We start from the raw sequence: 22,930 nt of genomic DNA, 5'->3' as shown, positions 1-22,930 counted from the left end.
TAGTTCCAGGGCCAACAGCACTTGGCAAAGCCTGCAACATGATCCCCCCCCCCCCCCAGTTATCTTTTTAACCGTATGTGCTGGTTGCATCCTCTCGACTCACCACCAATGTAAGGGATATTTCTTTCATAGACCCCCCGATTCATTCATTTTAGTAAGGGTTCCCTAAGTCCTGAAACTCATAGGTTCCTCTGGGGTGATAAGGCTGTTGTAGATCCTCTTGTTGTGCTCAAGCATTATCCATACATCCTCATGGTCTTCTCTCTCTCCTCTCTTCTCCAGGACATCCCTGCTGCGAACATACCCAAGACTGGTCCTCCCAGTGCATAGCCTTGTGTGCCTTGCTGCCTTCGGCCTGGCTCTCCCTCTAGCCATCAGTCTCTTCCCACAGATGTCTGAGGTGAGTCACATGACCGCACCTATCAAAGTTTTGGGAAAACAACAAAATATGTTTCAACAAGTATGAAATTTTAGTTTTCTTTTTTCTCGTCATCCGTGTCCCCGTTCTTAGTTGCCTGGCAACAGAAGCTGCCCCAACTGTTCCAGAATCTGATGTCTTCACACCTAATGCTGTGTGCGCAGGTAGAGCGCCAGGGTGTGCGAGTCTGCTTTTGTTTAGTTGGAGGTTTTGTAAACCGCCAGCTTCTCCTCGGAGACAGACTTCGTACCGCTAACAATCATTCCCAGACAATGAAGATAAAAAAATTAAGTAAGACAGAAAACCTTATTTCTTTGTCCAAATATGAATTCCTGTGTACACTGCATACTGTAAAGTCCAAACAAACTTAGGGTTCAAATTAGATAAATACATTCCGGGTCCAGAAAAGCACAGTTTGTATAAAAGAAAACACTTCTCCATGCCAGCATGCTGCAGAGAAGGACTCTCGCTCTCTGTCTGAAAGCAGCGGCCTCTCCACAGAGGTCCAACAAGCCTTCTGCTTGGTCAGAGGTAGAGAACTCCAATCAGCAAAGCTCATGCTCCCTCCTAATTGGATAGCTCTGACTCAGCAGGAGGCGTGTTGGACCTCTCCAGGGAGACCATAGTTTTCATATAAAGAGCAAGAGTCCCATGCTGCAACATGCTGGCAGGGCACAGGCTTTTCTTTTCAAACTGTTGCTGCTTTTTAACCACTTGCCTACCAGGCACTTATACCCCCTTCTTGCCCAGGCCAATTTTCAGATTTCAGCGCTGTTGCACTTTGAATGACAATTGCGCGGCCATGGATACTAACATTTATAGGTAAAGTTGATCCAGGGAATATCCAATTGCCTCTCGGGGGATCAGGAAGGAATTTTTTCCCAGCAGGAGCAAATTGGATCATTCTTTGCTGGTTTTTTGCCTTCCTCTGGATCAACTGTGGGTGTAGGATTATAACTTTTTTTTAATGGTTGAACTGAATGGACTTTTGTCTTTTTTTCAGCCAGAAAAACTATGTAACTATGCAACACTGTACCCATATGAAATTTGTATCATTTGTATAATTTTTTTCCCCACAAATAGAGCTTTCGCTTGGTGGTATTTAATCACCACTAAGTTTTTTATTTTTTGCTAAATAAACAAAAAACACCTGAAACTTTTGAAAAAAATGCACTTTTCTTCGTTTCTGTTATAAAATTTTGCAAATAAATAACATTTCTTCATAAATTTAGGTCAAAATTTATTCTGCTACGTTTCTTTGGTGAAAATAATAATAATAATTGCATTTGTATGTTTTTTCAAATGTTTCCATTATTATTTATTATTACATTTTATATTTTTTTTGCTATTTTATTTTTCAGCACACTGTGACCAAAGCAATACAGTGATACCATAGTAACATTGAACTACTCTGGGCAAGTGATCAGGATTTTTTTTTTAACTCATTATGATTGCTAATACCAATGTATTTCATTGATATTTGCAATCATTGTTACTGAATGAAACTGATTCATTCAGTCTTTTGTTGTGATTAGCTGTGATTGGCTCATCACATGATACAGATGGGCTGTGATTGGCCCTGTCTGTATCTTGTGACTGCCGTCAACAGTCACAGCTAACAACATAATTGTATACAATGGATGGCATGACAGGAAGCCATCCACTGTATAATTGACATGTGATCTGCTGTGATTGGTCACAGCGGTCACATGACACTTGAAAAGGGCCGGTGTAGTGATTTGTCATTGGCTGTGTCCCATGGACGCAGCCGGTGACAGATTGTGCTGCTGCGCGGCCCCGTGAGCAGCTTGTTTTGACAGGAGGTCATATGACACCTAGTCACAATAGTAAGTATCCCGCCCGGCCATCAATCTGCTATAGGCTGGGCGGGAAGGTGCTAAACAAATCATTTTGACGTAACTGGAATATATTTAGCTGATTTCAAATGAACATTCAGTTGGACTTTAAGGGCTTGTTCATATGTGTACCTACACTACTGCCCCTCTGAAAAGCGATCTGCTGTGGGTCACTTTGCCAAGGGAGTTTGGCAGTGATATGTCACCTCCTCACTTCCTGCTTGAACCCTCAAAATGCCAAACCACTCCACCGCAACTTCATACATTGCATTCAGGTGCAGCACAGGCCCATACACTTCAGGGTACTGCCTGCCAGATGTGACATGACATTTAACTGGGCACAGCCCTGAGCACCTGCATTGCTTTGTTCCTGACTCCACCAGCTAATTTTAACCCCCCCCCCCCCCCCCCAGTCATCTGTGTGGACGAGCCCTAAGCAAGTGCCTAGCTATAATTTAGCCCTGGTTCACACTCAATGCAAGAGCGATTTCAAAACCACAGGTCAGTGCGATTTTCAGGGTGCCATAGAAATCCTGTATAATAATAACCTCCTGTCCTGGTGCAATGCTTTCCAGACTCCTGCAGACAAAAATAATAAATGTACATTTTTTTAACTGCAAAAAAATGTGCATTTATTATTTTTGTCCAAAAGGTGAACTTATCCTTTAATGGCAACCCACGCATCTGAAAACTCAACACGTGGTTTGGCCCCACTGGCAAACATGAACCATGCAGTTCTATGGGGCTGTGCCACACCCACATGCAATGCATGCAGTTGTGGCGTGTAGTACGGTAATTGTAGGACTAAATGGTTTTGTAGTGTTCACCAAGCAGTAAGGATGCAATCTGTTGCCTTCTCACTTCCTGTTAAACACTGAAAAAACCATCCAAGTGTTGATCACATTTCAGAGGAGCTGCAGTACCTGCCGCACATGTAAACATCTAGAGCTCCTGTCAGATTTTTTTTGCAGTTTGAATCCCTGTTGCAGATTTTCCCTTACTCCCTGTTGAAGATTTTCCCTCACTCCCTGTTGAAGATTTTCCCTCACTCCCTGTTGAAGATTTTCCTTCACTCCCTGTTGCAGATTTTCCCTCACTCCCTGTTGAAGATTTTCCCTCACTCCCTGTTGCAGATTTCTCCTCACTCCCTGTTGCAGATTTTCCCTCACTCCCTGTTGCAGATTTCTCCTCACTCCCTGTTGCAGATTTCTCCTCACTCCCTGTTGCAGATTTTCCCTCACTCCCTGTTGCAGATTTTCCCTCACTCCCTGTTGCAGATTTCTCCTCACTCCCTGTTGCAGATTTCTCCTCACTCCCTGTTGCAGATTTTCCCTCACTCCCTGTTGCAGATTTTCCCTCACTCCCTGTTGCAGATTTTTCCCTCACCGCCTATTGCAGATTTTCCCTCACTCCCTGTTGCAGATTTTCCCTCACTCCCTGTTGCAGATTTTCCCTCACTCCCTGTTGAAGATTTTCCCTCACTCCCTGTTGAAGATTTTCCCTCACTCCCTGTCTGGTAAAAGCACTGTCAGCAGAACAGGAAGTGAGAGGTAATCTCTCATAAGTAGCCTTAGAAAGCAGCAACAACCTGACAGGGGTTCTTATCCTTCCCCACTCTATCCAAAACTAGTTTTTGGGTTGACATACACTTTAAGACTGAATACTTAGATTTTGGCATAAGACCAACTATGACCAGTTCTCTTAAAGCAGGGGTGCTCAACCTTTTGAAAAGCGAGGGCCACTTAAGTGATCTGGTAACCAGTGGTGGGCCACAATGAAATTGTTCAGAATTTAGACTTTTCTATTTTGAATAGCACAATGAACATTTTTCCTTGTACAGCTGCTGAATGCTGGTGGGAATGAGAGGAGGAGAAGCTGGATTTCAGCGGTTGCAGGAGGAAAATGGAGAGGATCAAATCCTGTATATGCAACCCCTCCTGTCCCAAGTGTAAAACAGAATGTTACATGAAAGCCGCATGGGCCCCCTGGAGCATGGCGCTGGGTCACCATTGCGACCCCTGATGCTACACCAGTGGTTGGGGGGTTAGGGTGGTTAAAACACATCTCAACTATGGGGGTGTTCCACCCCCCCAAAACCATAAATGTAAGTCCTGACTGTCCTGAGCTCCCTATAAGTTGAAGAAAGTGGAAAAATAGCGCTGGACCTGTAAGGTTTTTTTTTACTGGTGGTTTTATCTTAAGGCAATGTTTCTCAACCTTTTTTCAGTCGAGACACCCTTTAAAATGATGAACAGTCCCGAGGCACCCTTTAAAATGATGGACAGTCCCGAGGCACCCTTTAAAATGATGAACAGACCGGAGGCACCCTTTAAAATGATGGACAGTCCCAAGGCACCCTTTAAAATGATGGACAGTCCCGAGGTACCCTTTCAAATGATGGACAGTCCCGAGGTACCCTTTCAAATGATGGACAGTCCCGAGGCACCCTTTAAAATGATGGACAGTCCCGAGGCACCCTTTAAAATGATGGACAGTCCCGAGGCACCCTTTAAAATGATGGACAGTCCCGAGGCACCCTTTAAAATGATGGACAGTCCCGAGGCACCCTTTAAAATGATGGACAGTCCTGAGGCACCCTTTAAAATTAGGAACAGTCAATGAGGTACCTCAAGACTGTCATGATTTTAAAAGGGCACCCCATTCTAAAATGTGAAAAACTATTCTAATAGTTGTATACAACACAGCAACATCCACACATGTAGGACACCCAACATTAGAGGTGATTTATTCCTCCAAAGCAAATACACTTCTGCACACTGGTACTAAGTAGTATTCCATTGTTTCTGTTCTTCCTCAGTTTTTCTCCATCACTGAGCTAATGTGACCCCAGCACTGATGGAGGGGGCAGGGGAGGGTCAAACTAGGCAGCTGACATCCTCCTTATCAACTGATGATGTCATTGGTTGTCAGGACGCGGGCAGCTAGAAGGTCATAATGGTGCACAATGAAACCTGTGGCTTTGTGTAACTAAAAGACAGGCTTGTTCCACCCGCTGGCTTGTATACTGGTTTTGGGCACTTTTTTTAAAATTTTGCCAAGGCACCCCTGAAGAAACCTCAAGGCACCCCAGGATACCTGGGCACCTTGGTTGAGAAAGGCTTTCTTAAGGTATTAATGTTGGTGTAAATGATTTGTTTCCTGGGCAGGCAGCTTCTACACCTCAGAGAATCTCCACAATCTCTTTGGCTTCTTACATTACATTACTGAGCCCCCTATAAAGCTGCTTTCAGACTGATGTGCTGCTGTTTGCCCACACCACATGTGCAGCACTGTGCTCCTATGGCATCCCTGTGGGTTAGCTGCGCTTTGCCATCGACTTCTATTATATCTTCTGGTTGTGGTGCACTTTCAGAAAGTGCACCAAATCTCCTGCATTCAGTTTGAGGTCGTATGTACTGTTGCAAGGGAAAGGTCTGCTTTAAAGAGTTAGTTCACCTTTACAGACAAAAATATAAAGGTGAACTAACACCAGACACCCTCCTCACCACCCCAATTCCCACTGTACTCACCTCCATGGTTGCCAAGCTATCAACACTCCTGTAGCCAGTCCAGCGGTCTGGGGATTTGAAATCCCCGCTTTTCTCACTCTGTTCCATAAAGCGCTTCCAGGGTGTACCAGATCGAATAAACACAGCAAATACTTTACTCCTGCGCTGGGGATGGACTCAGCAGAGGCTAGGATGACAATGTAAATGTTCTGGAATATGCAGTGCTTGCTGCCCTCAACGGACCGGGGTAGTTCAAAGTCACTGAATGCAAAAGAAAAACAAAAAGAGGGCGCACCAGCCTAGTGCATTATCGTTTAAAATATTTATTGAAAAAATGAAAAAGTAGGCCTCATACTCACAATGGAGATATAAAAGTGAGGAAGAGGAACGCGTCAACCAGTTGGACATCCAGGGTTCCATCGTTGTGGACTCAGATGCTATATGGATTGAACACCTTTGTTCATTGTGATGTGTTTTATATGTCCATTGTGAGTATGATACCTACTTTTTTATTCCTTCAATAAATATTTTAAACGATAATGCACTAGGCCGATGCGCCCTCTTTTTGTTTTTCTTTTGCATTCTGTACCAGATCGATTCACTGTGACAGCTGGCCAACCGATCTGATCCATCCCGGAGCATTACATGGAGAAGAGTTTGGATTTCCCGCTGGAACGGCTGCGGGGGTGCTGACAGCTTGGCATCCCCAGAGGTAGATAGAGGGAACCAAGGTGGAGGGTGTCCGGTGTTAGTTCATCTTTACATTTTTTCTGTAAAGGTGAACTACCCCTTTGAGGCTACAGCGCACAGCATGGTCACACAGGGCTATACAGATATGTACAGTTGTGGCCAAAATTATTCAACCCCCACTGAAATTGAGTGTTTTGGCCAGTTTGACATTGCTTTTGATCATTCAGTCATCTTGCTTACATTTACATTAAAGAGGCACTTGTAGGTCAGACAAATATAACATAACAGTTATAATGAAATAACCACAAATGTCTTTTCTGTGCTCACAGCATTATCAGTTTTATTCAACCCCCAAGTGACATTCAATCTTAGTACTTAGTACAGCATCCTTTTACAGTTATAACAGCTTTTAAACGTGAAGCATAGCTTGACACAAGTGTCTTGCAGCGATCTACGGGTATCTTCGCCCATTCTTCATGGGCAAAGGCCTCCAGTTCAGTCACATTCTTAGGCTTGCGCACTGCAACTGCTTTCTTTAAGTCCCACCAGAGGTTCTCAATCGGATTTAAGTCTGGTGACTGCGATGGCCACTCCAAAATGTTCCAGCCTTTCCTCTGCAACCATGCTCTAGTGGACTTGGAGGTATGCTTGGGATCATTGTCCTGTTGAAAGGTCCAACGTCTCCCAAGCCTCAGGTGTGTGACGGACTGCATCACGTTTCCATCCAATATCTCCTGGTACTGAAGAGAATTCATGGTACCTTGCACACGCTGAAGCTTCCCTGTACCTGCAGAAGCAAAACAGCCCCAAAGCATGATTGACCCTCCACCATGCTTCACAGTAGGCAAGGTGTTCTTTTCATCATAGGCCTTGTTCTTCCTCCTCCAAACATAGCGTTGATCCATGGGCCCAAACAGTTCTAATTTTGTTTCATCAGTCCACAGAACACTATCCCACAACTTTTGTGGTTTGTCCACATGGCTTTTGGCATACTGCAGTCGACTCTTCTTATTCTTTGGAGACAGCAAGGGGGTACGCCTGGGAGTTCTGGCACGGAGGCCTTCATTACGCAGTGTGCGTCTTATTGTCTGGGCTGAAACTTCTGTACCCACATCTGACAAATCTTTTCTCAGTTCCTCAGCAGTCACACGGGGACTTCTCTCCACTCTACGCTTCAGGTAGCGCACAGCAGTCGAAGTCAGCATCTTCTTTCTGCCACGACCAGGTAGCGTTTCAACAGTGCCCTTTGCCTTGAATTTGCGAATGATGCTTCCTAAGGTGTCTCTTGGTATGTTTAACATCTTTGCAATCTTCTTATAGCCATTGCCCTTCCTGTGAAGAGAAATCACCTCTTCTCTTGTCTTCCTGGACCATTCTCTTGCCTTCACCATGTTTGTAACCACACCAGTAAATGTCTAGAAGGAGCTGAGTATCACAGTCATTTTAAAGCTGCCTAATTGGTGCTTATTATGCTTGATTGCTGCTCGGTGACATCCACAGGTGTTTTCAATACCTGATGGAAAGCACCTGTATGAACCTCTGTTCTTCAGAGTGGTAGTCTTTAAGGGGTTGAATAATTGTGGCAATGAAGAAACCACATAAGAACCATTTACTACTGTATTACATAAACAATTGATGTCATTTTAGTTGCATTTGGGTAGTTACAACGTCCTTGTAGGATTTGATTCTGAATACAATTCCAAATGTACACTATAGTCCCTAAACCCCTTTACAGCATTGGGGGTTGAATAATTTTGGCCACAACTGTATATGGATTTTATTTCTATATTTAGTGCTCCAGGTAGAGGCTGCTACTTTGTACTCCACGACCATTTGTCAGTAGAATGATCTCGTGCCCCAACTCCCCCACCACCAGCTTCCTTCGAGAGCCGATCCCGCCGCTCACGCTTCACTCTGTTAGAAGCTGTCATTTCCCTTTAACGTTGGTGTCAGCTCCCCAGAAACATCATGTGAATTCACTTTGTGTCGCAGCGCCCGCCAAGAATTCGGTGGCCATGCGCCCTGAGCTCCCTCGAACGTGCCAGGAATGCCAAGTGCCCAGATGCAATCAGTAGTTTATTTTTTCTTTTTTCTCCATGTCGTACAAATGTACTCTTCCCTCATTACAGGCAGTCTGTGTTGGCTCTATTACCGCAGTCTGAGGTCATATGGCCATCACTGATTTTATGATTAGCGGAATGATTAATAACAACATTTGAGAATTAATGAGACTGCTGCGCTGACGAGGATCGGCTTCCCGTCCAAGAACAAAACAAGTGTTCTTCCCTCTGTTTTTGCAGATCTCCTGCATCTATTACCACGTGTCTTTCTGTAGAACCTGCTGCAATGACATGTACACTGAGTTCCCTCTATTGTTGTCCATCCAGAAGACTACACATAGACTTGAGGAACGGCCAAGTCTAAGAAATGTCAAGAATCGATCATGGACATCCCCAAAAAAAACAATTTGTTGAATGTGACATTTGTTTCTTTTCCGTTGTGTGAACTAGAATATAACTGGATATTAACATTTCGGACCCATGCACACTAGGCATTGAGTCCAAGTGTATGAGGCTTCAGCGGATGACAAGTACAGGTGCACCATCCAGCCCCATTGCCAGCAGCCTGTAAAAGTCTGAGAACTTGCAGCTGCTGCGGCAGGATGGTGCACCAATCGGTACTTAAATTTAGAGCAGTATGTGCCCAGGGATGCATGCCCGGAATGCAGACTTCTTGTGTTCCGGACATTCATCCCAGCCCTAAATGTAAGAATTGCTAGGTGCTCCATCCAGCCCTGTTTGGCCGCAGCAGCTGTCAGCCTCTCAAACTTTTACAAGCTGTTGGTAGCGGGGCTTGGCAGTACGACTGTACTTTCCACAAGCACCTAAACACCAGAGCTTCATGCATCAGGGCTAAAAGCCCAGTGCTCATGAGGCCTTAAAAATAAAAACATCAGAGATTGTTGATCCAGGGAATACCTACCTGCTTTATGACAACCTTTCTCAACCAGGGTTTCGAGGAACCCTAGGGATCCTCCAGAGCTTGATCGGGTTCCTTGAGCTGTAACAGATAGATCTCCAACTGATGATGCCTACATACTGTAGTTCAATGGCTGGAATCACTCAGCAGAGCCAGAAATGTGCGATTTGTGGAGCTTTTGCTGGTGACTCTTAAAGAAGTAACCATTTTTTTTTTTTTTGAGGGTTCCTTCTACGGACTCCCAGTTTAAGGGGGAGAGTCTTCCCAATGATACTCAATGTAACCAGACATTTTGTACACTGACTCCCAATGTAAAGAAACTCATCTCCCTTTGACCACCTAGGTAAGTGGGGCTCTTCTACCACTGGTAGACATTATAAGGGGCCCTCTTCCACTGGTGGCTAATGCAAGGTAGGCCTTTTCCCTCTAATCACAAATGCAAAGGGGTCCCTCTGCATCTGAACTTTAATGTAAGGAGCTCATCTCCTCTGACCACCAACATAAGAGGGCATATCTCTGGCTAATAACGCTAGGAGTTGTAGATATTTTTTTAGCAAGGTCCATACATTTTTGCAAGAATTCCTTCAAAGAAGAAAGATGGAGAAAGCCTACCTTAAGGGATCTGGAGGGATCTTTTATCTGTTGGAGCAAATTAGACCATGCTTTATAGGTTATTATCCCTTTCCTTTGAGTCAACTGTGGGTATAGGGTACTGTTTGTGAAGATTTTCTATTAGTGGTTGAATTTGATGGGCTTTTTTCAACCTATGGTACTATCATTTTACATGTCTGTCTTGCCGTCTTTACAATAATTGGACACTGTGAATTCTCTATGGATAAAATCTTTTGTGTTTATGGGGTGAAGTTCTATATGAAACTCTATATGCTCAATAAATGACCACAAACCATCACTTGTGGCATTATAAGGAGGCCTTCTTCCATTGGTGGCTAATGGAAGGGAGGTCTTCTTCCAATGACCACAAATGCAAGGGGTCCTTCTACCACTGATCATCAATGTAAGGAACTCATCTCCCCTGACCACCAACGTAAGAGGGAATCTCACTGACTAATAACACTAATATGCTAGGAGTTGTAGATATTTTTTTTAGCAGAGGTTCCTCAAGGCCTATATATTATTGCAAGGAATCCTTCAAAGTAGAAAGGTGGAGAAAGGCTACTTTGGGAGATTAGGAGATTAGGAAAGACTTTTTTTTAAACTGTTGGAGCACATTAGACTGTGCTTTTTCCCTTCCTATGGATTAACTGTAGGTCTAGGGTTGTTTGTGGAGATTTTCTAATATTGGTTGAACTTAATAGACTTTATTCAGCCTATTTTACCATCATTTTACATGTTTGCCTTGCTGTCTTTGCAATAATTGGACAGAATGTGAACGCTCTATGAATTAAATCTTTTGTGTTTTTTTTTTTGGGGGGGGGGGGGCGTTCTATATGAAACTCTATATGATTGGCAATTGACCAGAAGTGACCACAAGTCTAGCCAGCCCTGTTTTATGTCTAAGCATCTAATCCGTGCTAGATAGGGTAGCCGTAAATTAGCAGAAGGGTAGACAGGGACTGGATGCAGCTCACACTGACCAAGAGGTAGGAATACCTGTGCTATCAAGGTGTGTTTTTTATCAGTCAACAGACCAGAAGCAGCTGACCTAAAGTCAAGGTTTACCTTCCTTGTGACAGATGTTGGCACTAGAAAAAAGTGATGAATAATACTGTTTTATGAGTTTGATGGACAGTACAGTGGCTTCATGGTTAGCACTTATGTGGGCCCTGGTTTGAACCATGGCCAGAACACTATCTGTATAGAGTTTGTATGTTCTCTCTCGGTTTTCCACCGGCTACTCTGGTTTCCCCCCGCACTCCAAAGGCATGCTGGTAGATTAACGGGCTCCTGTCTAAATTGACCCTGGTATGTGTATGTATGAATTGACAATGCATATTTGTTATCACATTCTGTGTGTAATTTCCAAGCCCAAGCAATTGGAGAGGGTTGAGGAAAGACCCAGCAGCCTACCCCCTAAAAAATGCTCAAAGTCCATGGAAAAAGTCTTATCAGTCATGGTGCCCAGAGAGCTGGCCCGTGGAATTGCTGATAGTCCCCCTTCTTGATGGACCACTCTGTCTTTTTCTGATGTCACTTTTCTATGATTCTATCTCAGTGCTACTGATCTCAAGCAGCCCCATGGCAGCCATTTCCTGTCTACATGGATTCCAGCGATAGCTGCGTGGCATTTTTCTGGATGAATTTCCTCATGGTGACAGGGATGCATGGCTATGTAGTGTGTGTTTAGAATGGCCACTTGTAGAATTTTCAAGAGACTGCGCAGGAGCACAACTGGAAAACAAGCAAAGAGCATTATTGGTATTTTAGAGGAAGCTGCAAATTATTTATTACAATTATTAATATAGTGCCAACAATTTGCACAGCACTTTGCATACTGTAATTCACATCAGTCTCTGCATCAAGGAGCTTACAATCTAATGTTCCTATCTCACGTGCTCAAGGGCCAATTTAGATGGGAGCCAATTAACCTACTAGCATGACTTTGGATTGTGGGAGGAATCCAGAGGATGCCCACTCTAGCACAGGGAGAGCATGCAAAGTCCATGCAAGTGGTGCCTTGTCCGGGATTCAAAACGAGAACCCCATTGCTGTAATGCAAAAATTCAACCCAAGTTTAAAAATTTCCTTTTGAAAATTCATTAAAATGATAAAAGTTAAGATTTTTATTGAATGGGTTTATATAATCTTTAATTCCGGTGAGCAGGCATCTGTACCCATGTGGAATCACCAATTAGTTTGGATATGCGTTTGTGCCTTTGCCTTCAACCACATAGGCCCAGCGCTTGCAAGAATTGATCCCATGACCACCATTGACTCTTATCCAGGTGGTATTCGCTTTGAACTTGCCCGTCCCGGCATTCTCTTAGCCAGCCCTGTAAGGGGAGCCCTTTCTCTGGGTCCTCGGACCATGGCACCCAGCCCAAGTTGTTGTTTTCATCCTGTGAGAGCCTGGCAGGACAAGTCAAACGTAGCGAAAGGTTAATGAGCCAATGTGCAGGAGGATGATAGGGAAGCAGTAATTACTAATTAGATGCATTTTAACAGGAGGGAGGAAAGTGACATCTCCTCTTCACCAACTGTCAATAATTAGCAGATCTGCCGAGGCTGAAATGTGTCCACAGTTAAAAGGCTGACGCTCTAATGAAATGCCACTTGACGAAGGAGCTGTACAGAGGTTGCAGGGTGGGGCCCTGGTGGCACAGATAGTGTGGAGAGATATTGTTCATCTAATGCTGATCTGTCACCAAAGCTGGCCCTACACAGAGATCTTCCGGCTACAGGTTGGAACTATGGGCTTCTGCAAAGCAGGAGAGCGGGAAGGATGAGCTTACACTGTGTCTGTCTCATCCAAGGGACCTAATTATAAAGGGCAATTCATCCTATTAATCAAAAGATGCCTGATATTATAGTTTGTTACGAGACTGGAAATGGAACAGTTGGCATGTTGGATTTCAGGAAGTGCAGACAAGCCTGCCGGTAGTCACTGTTTCCTTAGTATACTATATGAACCCCTTACTATACCTGCAGGGCGTATGGCTTATTATGGATCAGTTTGTAAATGTTGAAAACAGATCCTAATGGGAGGGCTGATTGCCACTTTAAACAAGCTGCTAGCAGGCTTTCAACAAGCTTCAAGAAATTCTGAAGCCTGCTAGCAGCTTGGTTAAAGGTTACTTATATGAACCCCTTAATGTACCTGCAGGGCGTATGGCTTATTATGGACCAACACACCTTGTAGCTGTTTTCCTCTATGCATTTGGCTGGCCTGTTTCACACGGACTTATACTTGTAGAACAGAAGTGTGGACAGCAAGCTTTGACAAAGCATTTGCAGAACTTTCAGCAAGTTTTGTTGAAGGTTTTAAAGTCCCATTCAGCTTCAGTTTGTAAATGTTGAACACAGATCCTAATGAGAGGGCTGATTGCCACTTTAAACAAGCTGCTAGCAGGCTTTCAACAAGCTTCAAGAAATTCTGAAGCCTGCTAGCAGCTTGGTGAAAGGTCACTTATATGAACCCCTTAATATACCTGCAGGGCGTATGGCTTATTATGGACCAACACACCTTGTAGCTGTTTTCCTGAAGCCTGCTAGCAGCTTGGTTAAAGTGGCAATCAGCCCTCCCATTAGGATCTATGTTCATCATTTACAAACTGAAGCTGAATGGGACTTTAAAAGCTTCAACAAAACTTGCTGAAAGATCTGCAAATGCTTTGTCAGAGCTTGCTGTTCAAGCTGCTCTTATATACTCTGAAGCCCGAGTGAAACAGGCTTAACATAGAAACCTTTTACTTAGGGAATATTTCCCATGAGTTTACTGAGGAGAAAGTTCCAGTGTTTTCTTACGGTTGAGTGTCACGTGTCTATAGCACATATATGATTTTTTTTTTGTATTGAAATGAAGGTTATGTTTTAGCCCTGGTCGAACTGATGCGTGGGCTGAGCACATCCTCATTTTTTTTCTTGCTGGATAAATGGCAGTTTAGACTGAGCATATGGCGAAAAAGCTTATGTTAAAGTGTTACTAAACAGTACAATCAGTCTGTATATGCAGTAAAGCATGCTTGTGATATTCACTGTGGAACCTAAGGGGTTAATCCTCTGCATTGTGTCAAAAGGCTGTTTGCTTCTGTCTTCTCTGATCCTCCCCTTCTTATACTGTCCCTAATTCAGTTGCTGATAGTACAGAGCCCTAGGAGACATTCTACACATGCTAAATTAGCTGTGCATTGCTAGAGATTTGTTTTTGGTGGGGGGGAGACTGCATGTGATTGGCACAGGGCAAAATCAGCAGTTTCCAGACAGAGGGTCAGGGGTCATGCAGCCTCATAGGACAGTCAGAGGAGAATGAAAACTCCTACAAGATTAACCAGTGCTTATCTGGACACTGATAGAAGACTGCTATATACTGCTGATAAGAAAAGGTATTTAGCAGTTTATATTTACTAAAATAATTGCATTTCCATGTTGTGTGTACTGTGGGAGACCAAATAGAGTGAATGCAGGGTCCGGGGGACCAGATATAGTGAATGTAGGGTCCGGGGAGAGTGGATATAGTGAATGTAGGGTCCTGGGAGACCGGATATAGTGAATGCAGGGTCCGGGGAGACCAGATATAGTGAATGCAGGGTCCGGGGAGACCAGATATAGTGAATGCAGGGTCCTGGGAGACCGGATATAGTGAATGTAGGGTCCGGGGAGACTGGATATAGTGAATGTAGGGTCCGGGGAGAGTGGATATAGTGAATGTAGGGTCCTGGGAGACCGGATATAGTGAATAAAGGGTCCTGGGAGACCGGATATAGTGAATGCAGGGTCTGGGGAGACCAGATATAATGAATGCAGGGTCCGGGTAGACCAGATATAGTGAATGCAGGGTCCGGGGAGACCAAATATAATCAATGTAGGGTCCAGGGAGACCAGATATAGTGAATGCAGGGTCCTGGGAGACCAGATATAGTGAATATAGGGTCCAGGGAGACCAGATATAGTGAATGCAGGGTCCGGGGAGACCGGATATAATGAATGCAGAGTCCAGGGAGACCAGATATAATGAATGTAGGGTCCGGGGAGACCAGATATAGTGAATGCAGGGTCCGAGGAGACCGGATATAGTGAATGCAGGGTCCGGGAGACCGGATATAGTGAATGCAGGGTCCGGGGAGACCGGATATAGTGAATGCATGGTCCAGGGAGACCAGATAGAGTGAATGTGGGGTCCAGGGAGACCAGATAGAGTGAATGTGGGGTCCGGGGAGACCAGATAGAGTGAATGCAGAGTCCTGGATTTAATAACACTTTAAAATAATCAATAGATACAGAGATATACTGTAGCCAGCTAAACCTGTATGCAAATCTTGACCTTTGAAATCTGAAAGTCAGGCATGACTCTGCCTCCCTATTGGGTCTTTATAAACAATGCCCCAAAAAGTCTTAAAAACAGTTCCTTTCGAAAGAAGAGGTTGTATACTTTTTTCTGTACTGGCCCATGCAGGGCCGTGCTGTTCACAAGGCCAACTGAAGCAGCCGCTTCAGGTGACACTCATAGAGGTATGGTAGGAGGCAGCACGTTACGGCGGGAGGTCCATCTTCAGTGTCTGTTCAGCTCCTGGGCCGCAAAGCATCAGTGGCTGCTACAACTTAGCAATGAATTGTGCTGCTTTGCCTGGCTGCCTGTGTGCTAGCAATCAGTGGAAGGGGGGTGACCACAGAAATGTCCACCTCAAGCATGGCCTTGGGCCCATGTCCCCTCTGTTAAAGTGCTACAGCTTCCATCAGAGTCTTTGACAGGAGTGTCAGATCCCTGTGTGGTGCCACCAATGAATGGAACCACAGGACACGGCGGGGGACACAGGGATCTGACACTCCCAGAAGTGACAAATACTAAAGGTTCTGGCTGTAGTGCTTCAATGGAGAGGACATTGTCAGTGGGTTGTCTGAGAGATCTTATACTAGGGATTGATTCTTAGATTTGTGAGCAGGAGGCGGACTGACCATTCGAGCACTCGGGCACTGCCCAAGGGCCCGGGGTCAGTAGGGGGCCCCATGAGATGCCCCTGGTACCTTTTTCATTGGCTTTTTCATAGGCTTTTTAGGTGTGGACGAGGACACAGGGGCCCCATGATCCCCCATTGCCCGGGGGCCCCATGAGTTTTCAGTCCACCCCTGATTGTGAGCATTGCCAATGTGACAATGAGAGAGCAAAAAGAGGCTCAGAACACCGGCCCCGATGTGTACGACGTTCACCGAGATTTCAGCACACAATAGGGCAAGAGGGACCAGAATGGAGGGGACAAATAGAACGAGTTTGGGGGAGGGGACAAATAGAACGAGTTTGGGGGAGGGGACAAATAGGACGAGTTTGGGGGAGGGGACAAATAGAACGAGTTTGGGGGAGGGGACAAATAGGACGAGTTTGGGGGAGGGGACAAATAGGATGAGTTTGGGGGAGGGGACAAATAGGATGAGTTTGGGGGAGGGGACAAATAGAACGAGTTTGGGGGAGAGTTCAATCTATTCCCAAATAGCAATCCAGAGGCACCACCAACTCCAACAACACACTGTATTGAAGTAGCACCACAAGTCACAGCAATCCCAGGGCCTGGATTACTGCACATAGCCAATACCATTATTCAGGTATTCCAATATGGAACTACAATTCCCAGCAGTTCCAGTGTCCAAAAAGTGGCACACAGGCAATATGGAAGAACAAGTTGCAGTATTGAGATAGTAGCACACCCAGCAGTCCCAGTGTCCAAATAATAGCACACCCAGCAGTCCCAGTGTCCAAATAATAGCACACCCAGCAGTCCCAGTGTCCAAATAATGGAGCACCCAGCAGTCCCAGTGTCCAAATAATGGAGCACCCAGCAGTCCCAGTGTCTAAATAATGGAGCACCCAGCAGTCCCAGTGTCCAAATAATAGCACACCCAGCAGTCCCAGTGTCCAAATAATAGCACACCCAGCAGTCCCAGTGTCCAAATAATAGCACACCCAGCAGTCCCAGTGCCCAAATATTAGAGCACCCAGCAGTGCCAGTGTCCAAATATTAGCGCACCCAGCAGTCCCAGTGTCCAAATAATAGCACACCCAGCAGTCCCAGTGTCCAAATAATAGCACACCCAGCAGTCCCAGTGTCCAAATAATAGCACACCCAGCAGTCCCAGTGCCCAAATATTAGCACCCCCAGCAGTCCCAGTGCCCAAATATTAGCACCCCCAGCAGTCCCAGTGTCCAAATATTAGAGCACCCAGCAGTGCCAGTGTCCAAATATTAGAGCACCCAGCAGTGCCAGTGTCCAAATAATAGCATACCCAGCAGTCCCAGTGTCCAAATAATAGCATACCCAGCAGTGCCAGTGTCCAGATAGGGGCACATAGTCAATATAGAACTACAAGTCCCAGAAGTCCTAATTTTTTTTCTGTACAGCTCGAAAACTATAAACTATTCAAAGTTTAATAGTACAGTTATGTTTAGTCCAGACCAAAGCAGTTAAACTACTTCGTATGAATTTTAATATATAGTGTAACTATATAGTGGGGCAGCACAGCGGCTAGGTGGTTAGCACTTCCGCCTGGCAGTATTCGGGTCGCCGGTTCAAATCCCAACCATGGCACCACCTGCCTGGAGTTTGCATGTTCTCCCTGTGCCTGCGTGGGTTTCCGCCAGGTACTCCGGTTTCATCCCACACTCCAAAGACATGCAGGTAGGTTAATTGTCTCCTGTCTAAATTGTCCCTATTATGTGTATGCATGAATGTGAGTTAGGGACCTTAGATTGTACACCCCTTGAGGGTTAGGGACTGATGTGAATGTACAATATATATGTAAAGTGCTGTGTAAATTGACAGCGATATATAAGTACCTGAAATAATAATGATAATAACTAGTTTAGGCTATGAGCCTATCAGATGGGATACAGTACTTATTTACTGATAGAGGGAGAGAGCAGAGTGAGCAAAAGGGATATCTTCTCTGATGTGCAGTGTTTTCAATGTCTTAGATGGGGGCTGTTCATGACCAATCCATGCTGCTGCTGTGAGGGTTATGAATTTTTCTATACTGCCTGGCAGGAGTGTTGGGATCACACAACTTTCTGCACAGAATTAAAAATAATTTGGCAAATATAATGGTTCCCATATTTTTTTTTTCAGGTGTGTGTTCAGCTTTTGATATTGGAAATAGGTTTTAATAAGTTGCTATTTGCAGATCTTGGTCTAGTACTGAAGTGTCCCCCCACGTTCACCTCCTTTGCTAATTATGAATTTATGAAGCTTTTCTTCTAATTTGTCCCCCGTGTCCTGAGTTGAGTCTTTTCTCTCTCTCTCCCCGTGACGTCATGATGCAGACCAGGGCGGCTCATCCTGCTGACATAAGTCACGATTATCAAGTAGCGGAAAAATGCCTCTCTTTTATCAAGTGCCTTTTAAGTGCTCTTTTCAGAGCCCCCGAAGGGTGAGTGGCGGGCTGTTTGGCCGGGGCCCTCGGATGTCAGCCATCCTCTCTTTGATTCCTTAATGGCTCCCAGCTATGGGGAAGTGATCAGCACTGGAGGTGTGAAGAATCAAGTGTCACCATCACACCTGCACAAGATGCTGTGCGGGATGGTTGGCATACCTGAGCTTGTAAACACGAAACCAAATCCCCCCCCCGAACCTGAATGACGGGGACGAAGGAGCAATTTCCAGGCCAGCCACAAAATATACACCGTGTTTACTCTTTACAATCAGCAGCCAAACAATTCTTTTGTAGCAATATGATCTGTAGGATACAGCCGTCAGTGAAACCTAATGCAGATTTCGGCAGATTTTCGCACCGTTATTGGGTTAAGTGGTCGGCCGTTTTTCAGGGTTTTGGCACATTTTTTTTATCGATCAAGTTGGAAAATTCGTGGCTGATTTTGACAATTGGCTGATTTTCCTGGCAATGATGGGCAAATCGGCCAATCGTTTTACCGATAAAAAATCTGCGTATGAGCCGTGACCTGCAAGAAGAAGTTGAAAAAAAAGAAGAATAATAATAAGAAGAAAAATAAGAAGAAGAAATATAAGAAGTAGAAGTAAAAGAAGAACAAGAAAAAGAAGAAGTAGAAGAAGAAGAATTAGAAGAAGAAGTAGAAGAAAAAGAAGTAGAAGAAGAAGAAGTAGAAGAAGAAGTAGAAGAAGAAGTAGAAGAAGAAAAAGTAGTAGAAGATAAGAAGTAGAAGAAGAAAAAGTAGAAGATAAGAAGAAGTAGAAGATAAGAAGTAGAAGTAGAAGAAAAGAAGTAGAAGTAGAAGAAAAAAAAGCAGAAGAAAAAGAAGTAGAAGAAGTAGAAGAAAAAGAAGAATACGAATTCCAGCCCGCTATTATATTTTATATGAAAAATCTTGCGGTTGCAACAATGTATCTATTTGAATCCGAATAAAACCATCTGTATCCGAAATGGATACAAATGGATACAATGTTGCAACCGCAAGATTTTTTTCATGTAAAATATAATAGCGGAGCTCTCTGCAAGGGACAGAAGTAATTATGGGGTTAAATGCCGGCTGTAGACGGGATGAAAATCGGCCGATTTTTTTTTTTTTACCGTTGGTGGTAACGTTGGCCGATTGAACGGCCGATTTTTCATTTTTTTAATATAAAAAAAGGCCAGTTTTCGACCCATCTATGGCCTGCATTAGGCACACATGGAAAAGAAAACAAAAGTACTCTTCTAAGTAGAGTAATGCACTGTTTTCTTCTTGGACTAATGCGGAAAGTTTGGAAATGAACCACCTGAAGATACCCGGCGTATTCAGACACTTTTTGTTTACATGTAGAAATCAGTATTTTTTCACTAGAAAGTTACTCCCAAACAATTTTATTTTTTTTTGCAGAGGCCCTAGAGCACAAAATGGTCACTACAATTTTTTATTCCACACGGTATTTGTGCCACAGTTTTCCAAATGCATTTTTTGGGAAAGAAATACACTTTAATGAATTTTAATGCAAAAAAAAAAGCAAAAACTTTATATAACCAGATTTTTTTAGTAAAATATAAAAGATGTCACGCTGGGTAAATAGATAACTAACGTCACGCTTTAAATTTGCGCACAATTTTTTATTCCATATGGTATTTGTACCGTAGTTTTTCAAACGCAATTTTTTGAGAAAAAAATACACTTTAGTGAATTTTAATGCAAAAAAAAAAACTTTAACCCAATTTATTTTTAGTAAAATATAAAAGATGATGTCACGCTGGGTAAATAGATAACTAACATGTCACACTTTAAATTTGCACACAATTTTTTATTCCACACGGTATTTGTGCCGCAGTTTTCCAAATGCAATTTGAATTTTAATGTAAAAAAAAAATGATATAACCCGATTTTTTTTTCAGTAAAATATAAAAGATGATGTCACACCGGGTAAATCGATAACTAACGTGACGCTTTAAATTTGCGCACGCTTATGGAATGGCAACAAACTACGATTCTTAAAAAAATTTTATAAGCGATGTTTTAAAAATGTTTACAGGTTACCAGTTTAGAGTCACAAAGGAAGTCTAGAGCTAAAAGTATTGCTCTCGCTACAACATTCAGGGCGATACCTCATGTGCTCTAATGGGGACACCTGATGTAAAGGGCACTCTGATGGGGACACCAGATCAGTCCCTGTCCTCAACACGGCCAGATATAGAGGGGTGCTGGGGTAGGCTATGCCCCCCTTCCGATTTTAGTTGTGCCTGCCCAGGTCTGTGAGAGTGCATCCACTGGTCCATGAGCCAGTCTCTGGCAGGTAGTTGATGCAAAGCACTAACCTGCATAGTAAAATGCTGAGATTTTTTATGTAGGTTAGTGTGAACCAAGCCTTGGTGATACTCTTTACTGACTAACTTAACGCAACATTAACCCCTTCCATACCGGGCAATTTTACACCTTCCTGCCCAGGCCCCAGTTCAGGTTTCAGCGCTCTCACATTTTGAATGACAATTGCGCGGTCATACAACATTGTACCCAAACTAAAATTTGATCATTTTCTTCACACAACTAGAGCTTTCTTTTGGTGGTATTTAATCACCACTGGGGTTTTTATTTTTTGCTAAATTAACAAAAAAAGACCGAAAATTAAAAAAAAACCACGTTTTTCTTTGTTTCTGTTATAAAAGTTTGCAAATAAATAATTGTTCTTCATAAATTTGGGCCGAGATGTATTCTGCTACATGTCTTTGGTGAAAATAACCCAAATTAGGATGTATTATTTAGTTTGTAGGAAAGTTATAGAGTTCACAAACTATGGTATAGATCTGAATATTGATCAATCCTGAAGTACTGACGGCCAATCGGATTTCTTGAGGTCCAAGAATGTCAGAACAGTACAGATATCCCCCAAATGACCCCTTTTTGCAGAGTAGACAGTCCGACGTACTTCATAAGAGGAATGGCGAGTTTTTTGAAGTTGTATTTTTTTTGTCGTAATTTTTCGGAAAATTAAAAAATTAAAAAAATTAGTTTCACTATTTTTTCTTTTACATATTGTCACCAGTGCAGTACAGCGTCATCATATAACTGGCATGGCGGTGATCAGGGACACTGACTGGTGACAGTGTGAAAAAAAAAAATATATTTTTTTTTATTAATTTGTTGTTTTTTTTTTAAGATTTTTTTTTTCATATTTCATATAACATTGTACTACTTTGGGGAAGTGATCAGTATTTTTTTTTTACACAAAGAATTACTTTGCTATAAGCAAGCATTTACCTGAATGAAATCGATTCATTCAGGGATTTTTTTTTTTTTTGTGCTTAGCTGTGATTTGGCCACAGCTAATCACATGACATGTGCATGTGATTAGCTGTGACCATTTACAGCTAGACACTAGTATACAATGGATGGCATTAATGAAGCCATCCATTGTATACAACTGTCATGTGACCTGCTGTGATTGGTCACAGCAGGTCACATGGTACCGGCAACGGGGGCCGATACTCAGATCTGTCATCGGCGTCCACCCGGAACGCTGATGACATTTGCCGGCCGCCATTCGGCCATAGGGTGGGCGGCAAATGGTTAAATTATATCCTTATTCTCCATAAACAATACTTACACATCCACTACTTAATGTCCTGGTAATTTATTTTTATTAAATCATTTCTTACTTACTGTGTTTTTCTGCCTCCTTGTAAAAATCCTCCGCATCTCTCCTTTTTCCCCTCACTTCTGTTTGTTTGGAACAAGCAGTGCATATTAGCTGAGGTCTTGTGCATTGCTCTTTGTACACTACAAATCCCATAGTACATTTAAGCAGCGAGCAAAAGAGGGTAGCTACATTCCAACATACAGTGGGACCATGGAGAACGAATGTAACCACCCTTGTAACAGGCAGTATGATCACAGTAGCAAAAATAATGGAATTTGGAGGAGGCTGAGAGCAATAGGACTTTTGAGGTTAGGTATTAACAGAATTATTATTTATTTTTTTTTAAATCAGAATTTAGTCAATTTAAAGTTTATGTAAACCCATTCCCAAAAATGATAACATACTAAATTGATTTCAGAAGTCATTTTCAATATCTTAAAAAGTGTACTTCCTTAAATAAAAATAGTTGGTGGTTCTGCCATGAGGGTCGTTGTGCACGCACCTACTACTATAGGGTGACAACACCCTGTGCTTGTCCTCATGTCACACTGACTTCCGATGGGGAATGTTCCATAGGCACCACTTTTGCACCACAGAAGGAATAAATTGGAGCAGATACCAGACAGCATTGGAACCACATGAACCCTGAATTGCACAGAATTGAAATCGAACATATAGTGAGAAGTATGCTCAGAGGTGAGAGTTCCATTAAACTCCAGGTGGAGGATGTTGAGGTTGGACCCAGCACCCGCCAGCTAAATCCATGTGGCCATTGGTGTTTTACATTCAACAACTATACTG

General features: G+C 43.4%; 1 protein-coding gene across 1 annotated transcript in view; it reads left to right on the top strand.

Moving 5' to 3' along the window:
- The window catches only part of SFXN5 (sideroflexin 5), a 444,072-nt gene that overhangs the window by 345,227 nt on the left and 75,915 nt on the right, over positions 1-22,930 (top strand). The window contains exon 13 of the mRNA XM_089661198.1: positions 283-400. Coding sequence (XP_089517324.1) covers positions 283-400 — 118 coding nt within the window. The remainder of the gene's footprint in view (positions 1-282; positions 401-22,930) is intronic.

The sequence above is a fragment of the Staurois parvus genome, unplaced genomic scaffold (assembly GCF_062004578.1).
Source record: "Staurois parvus isolate SC_StPar_1 unplaced genomic scaffold, SC_StPar_1.0 ptg001325l, whole genome shotgun sequence".
In the NCBI taxonomy this organism is placed as follows: domain Eukaryota; kingdom Metazoa; phylum Chordata; class Amphibia; order Anura; family Ranidae; genus Staurois; species Staurois parvus.
The sequence above is the reverse complement of the archived record's forward strand: the minus strand, read 5'-3'. Positions and strand labels throughout refer to the sequence as shown.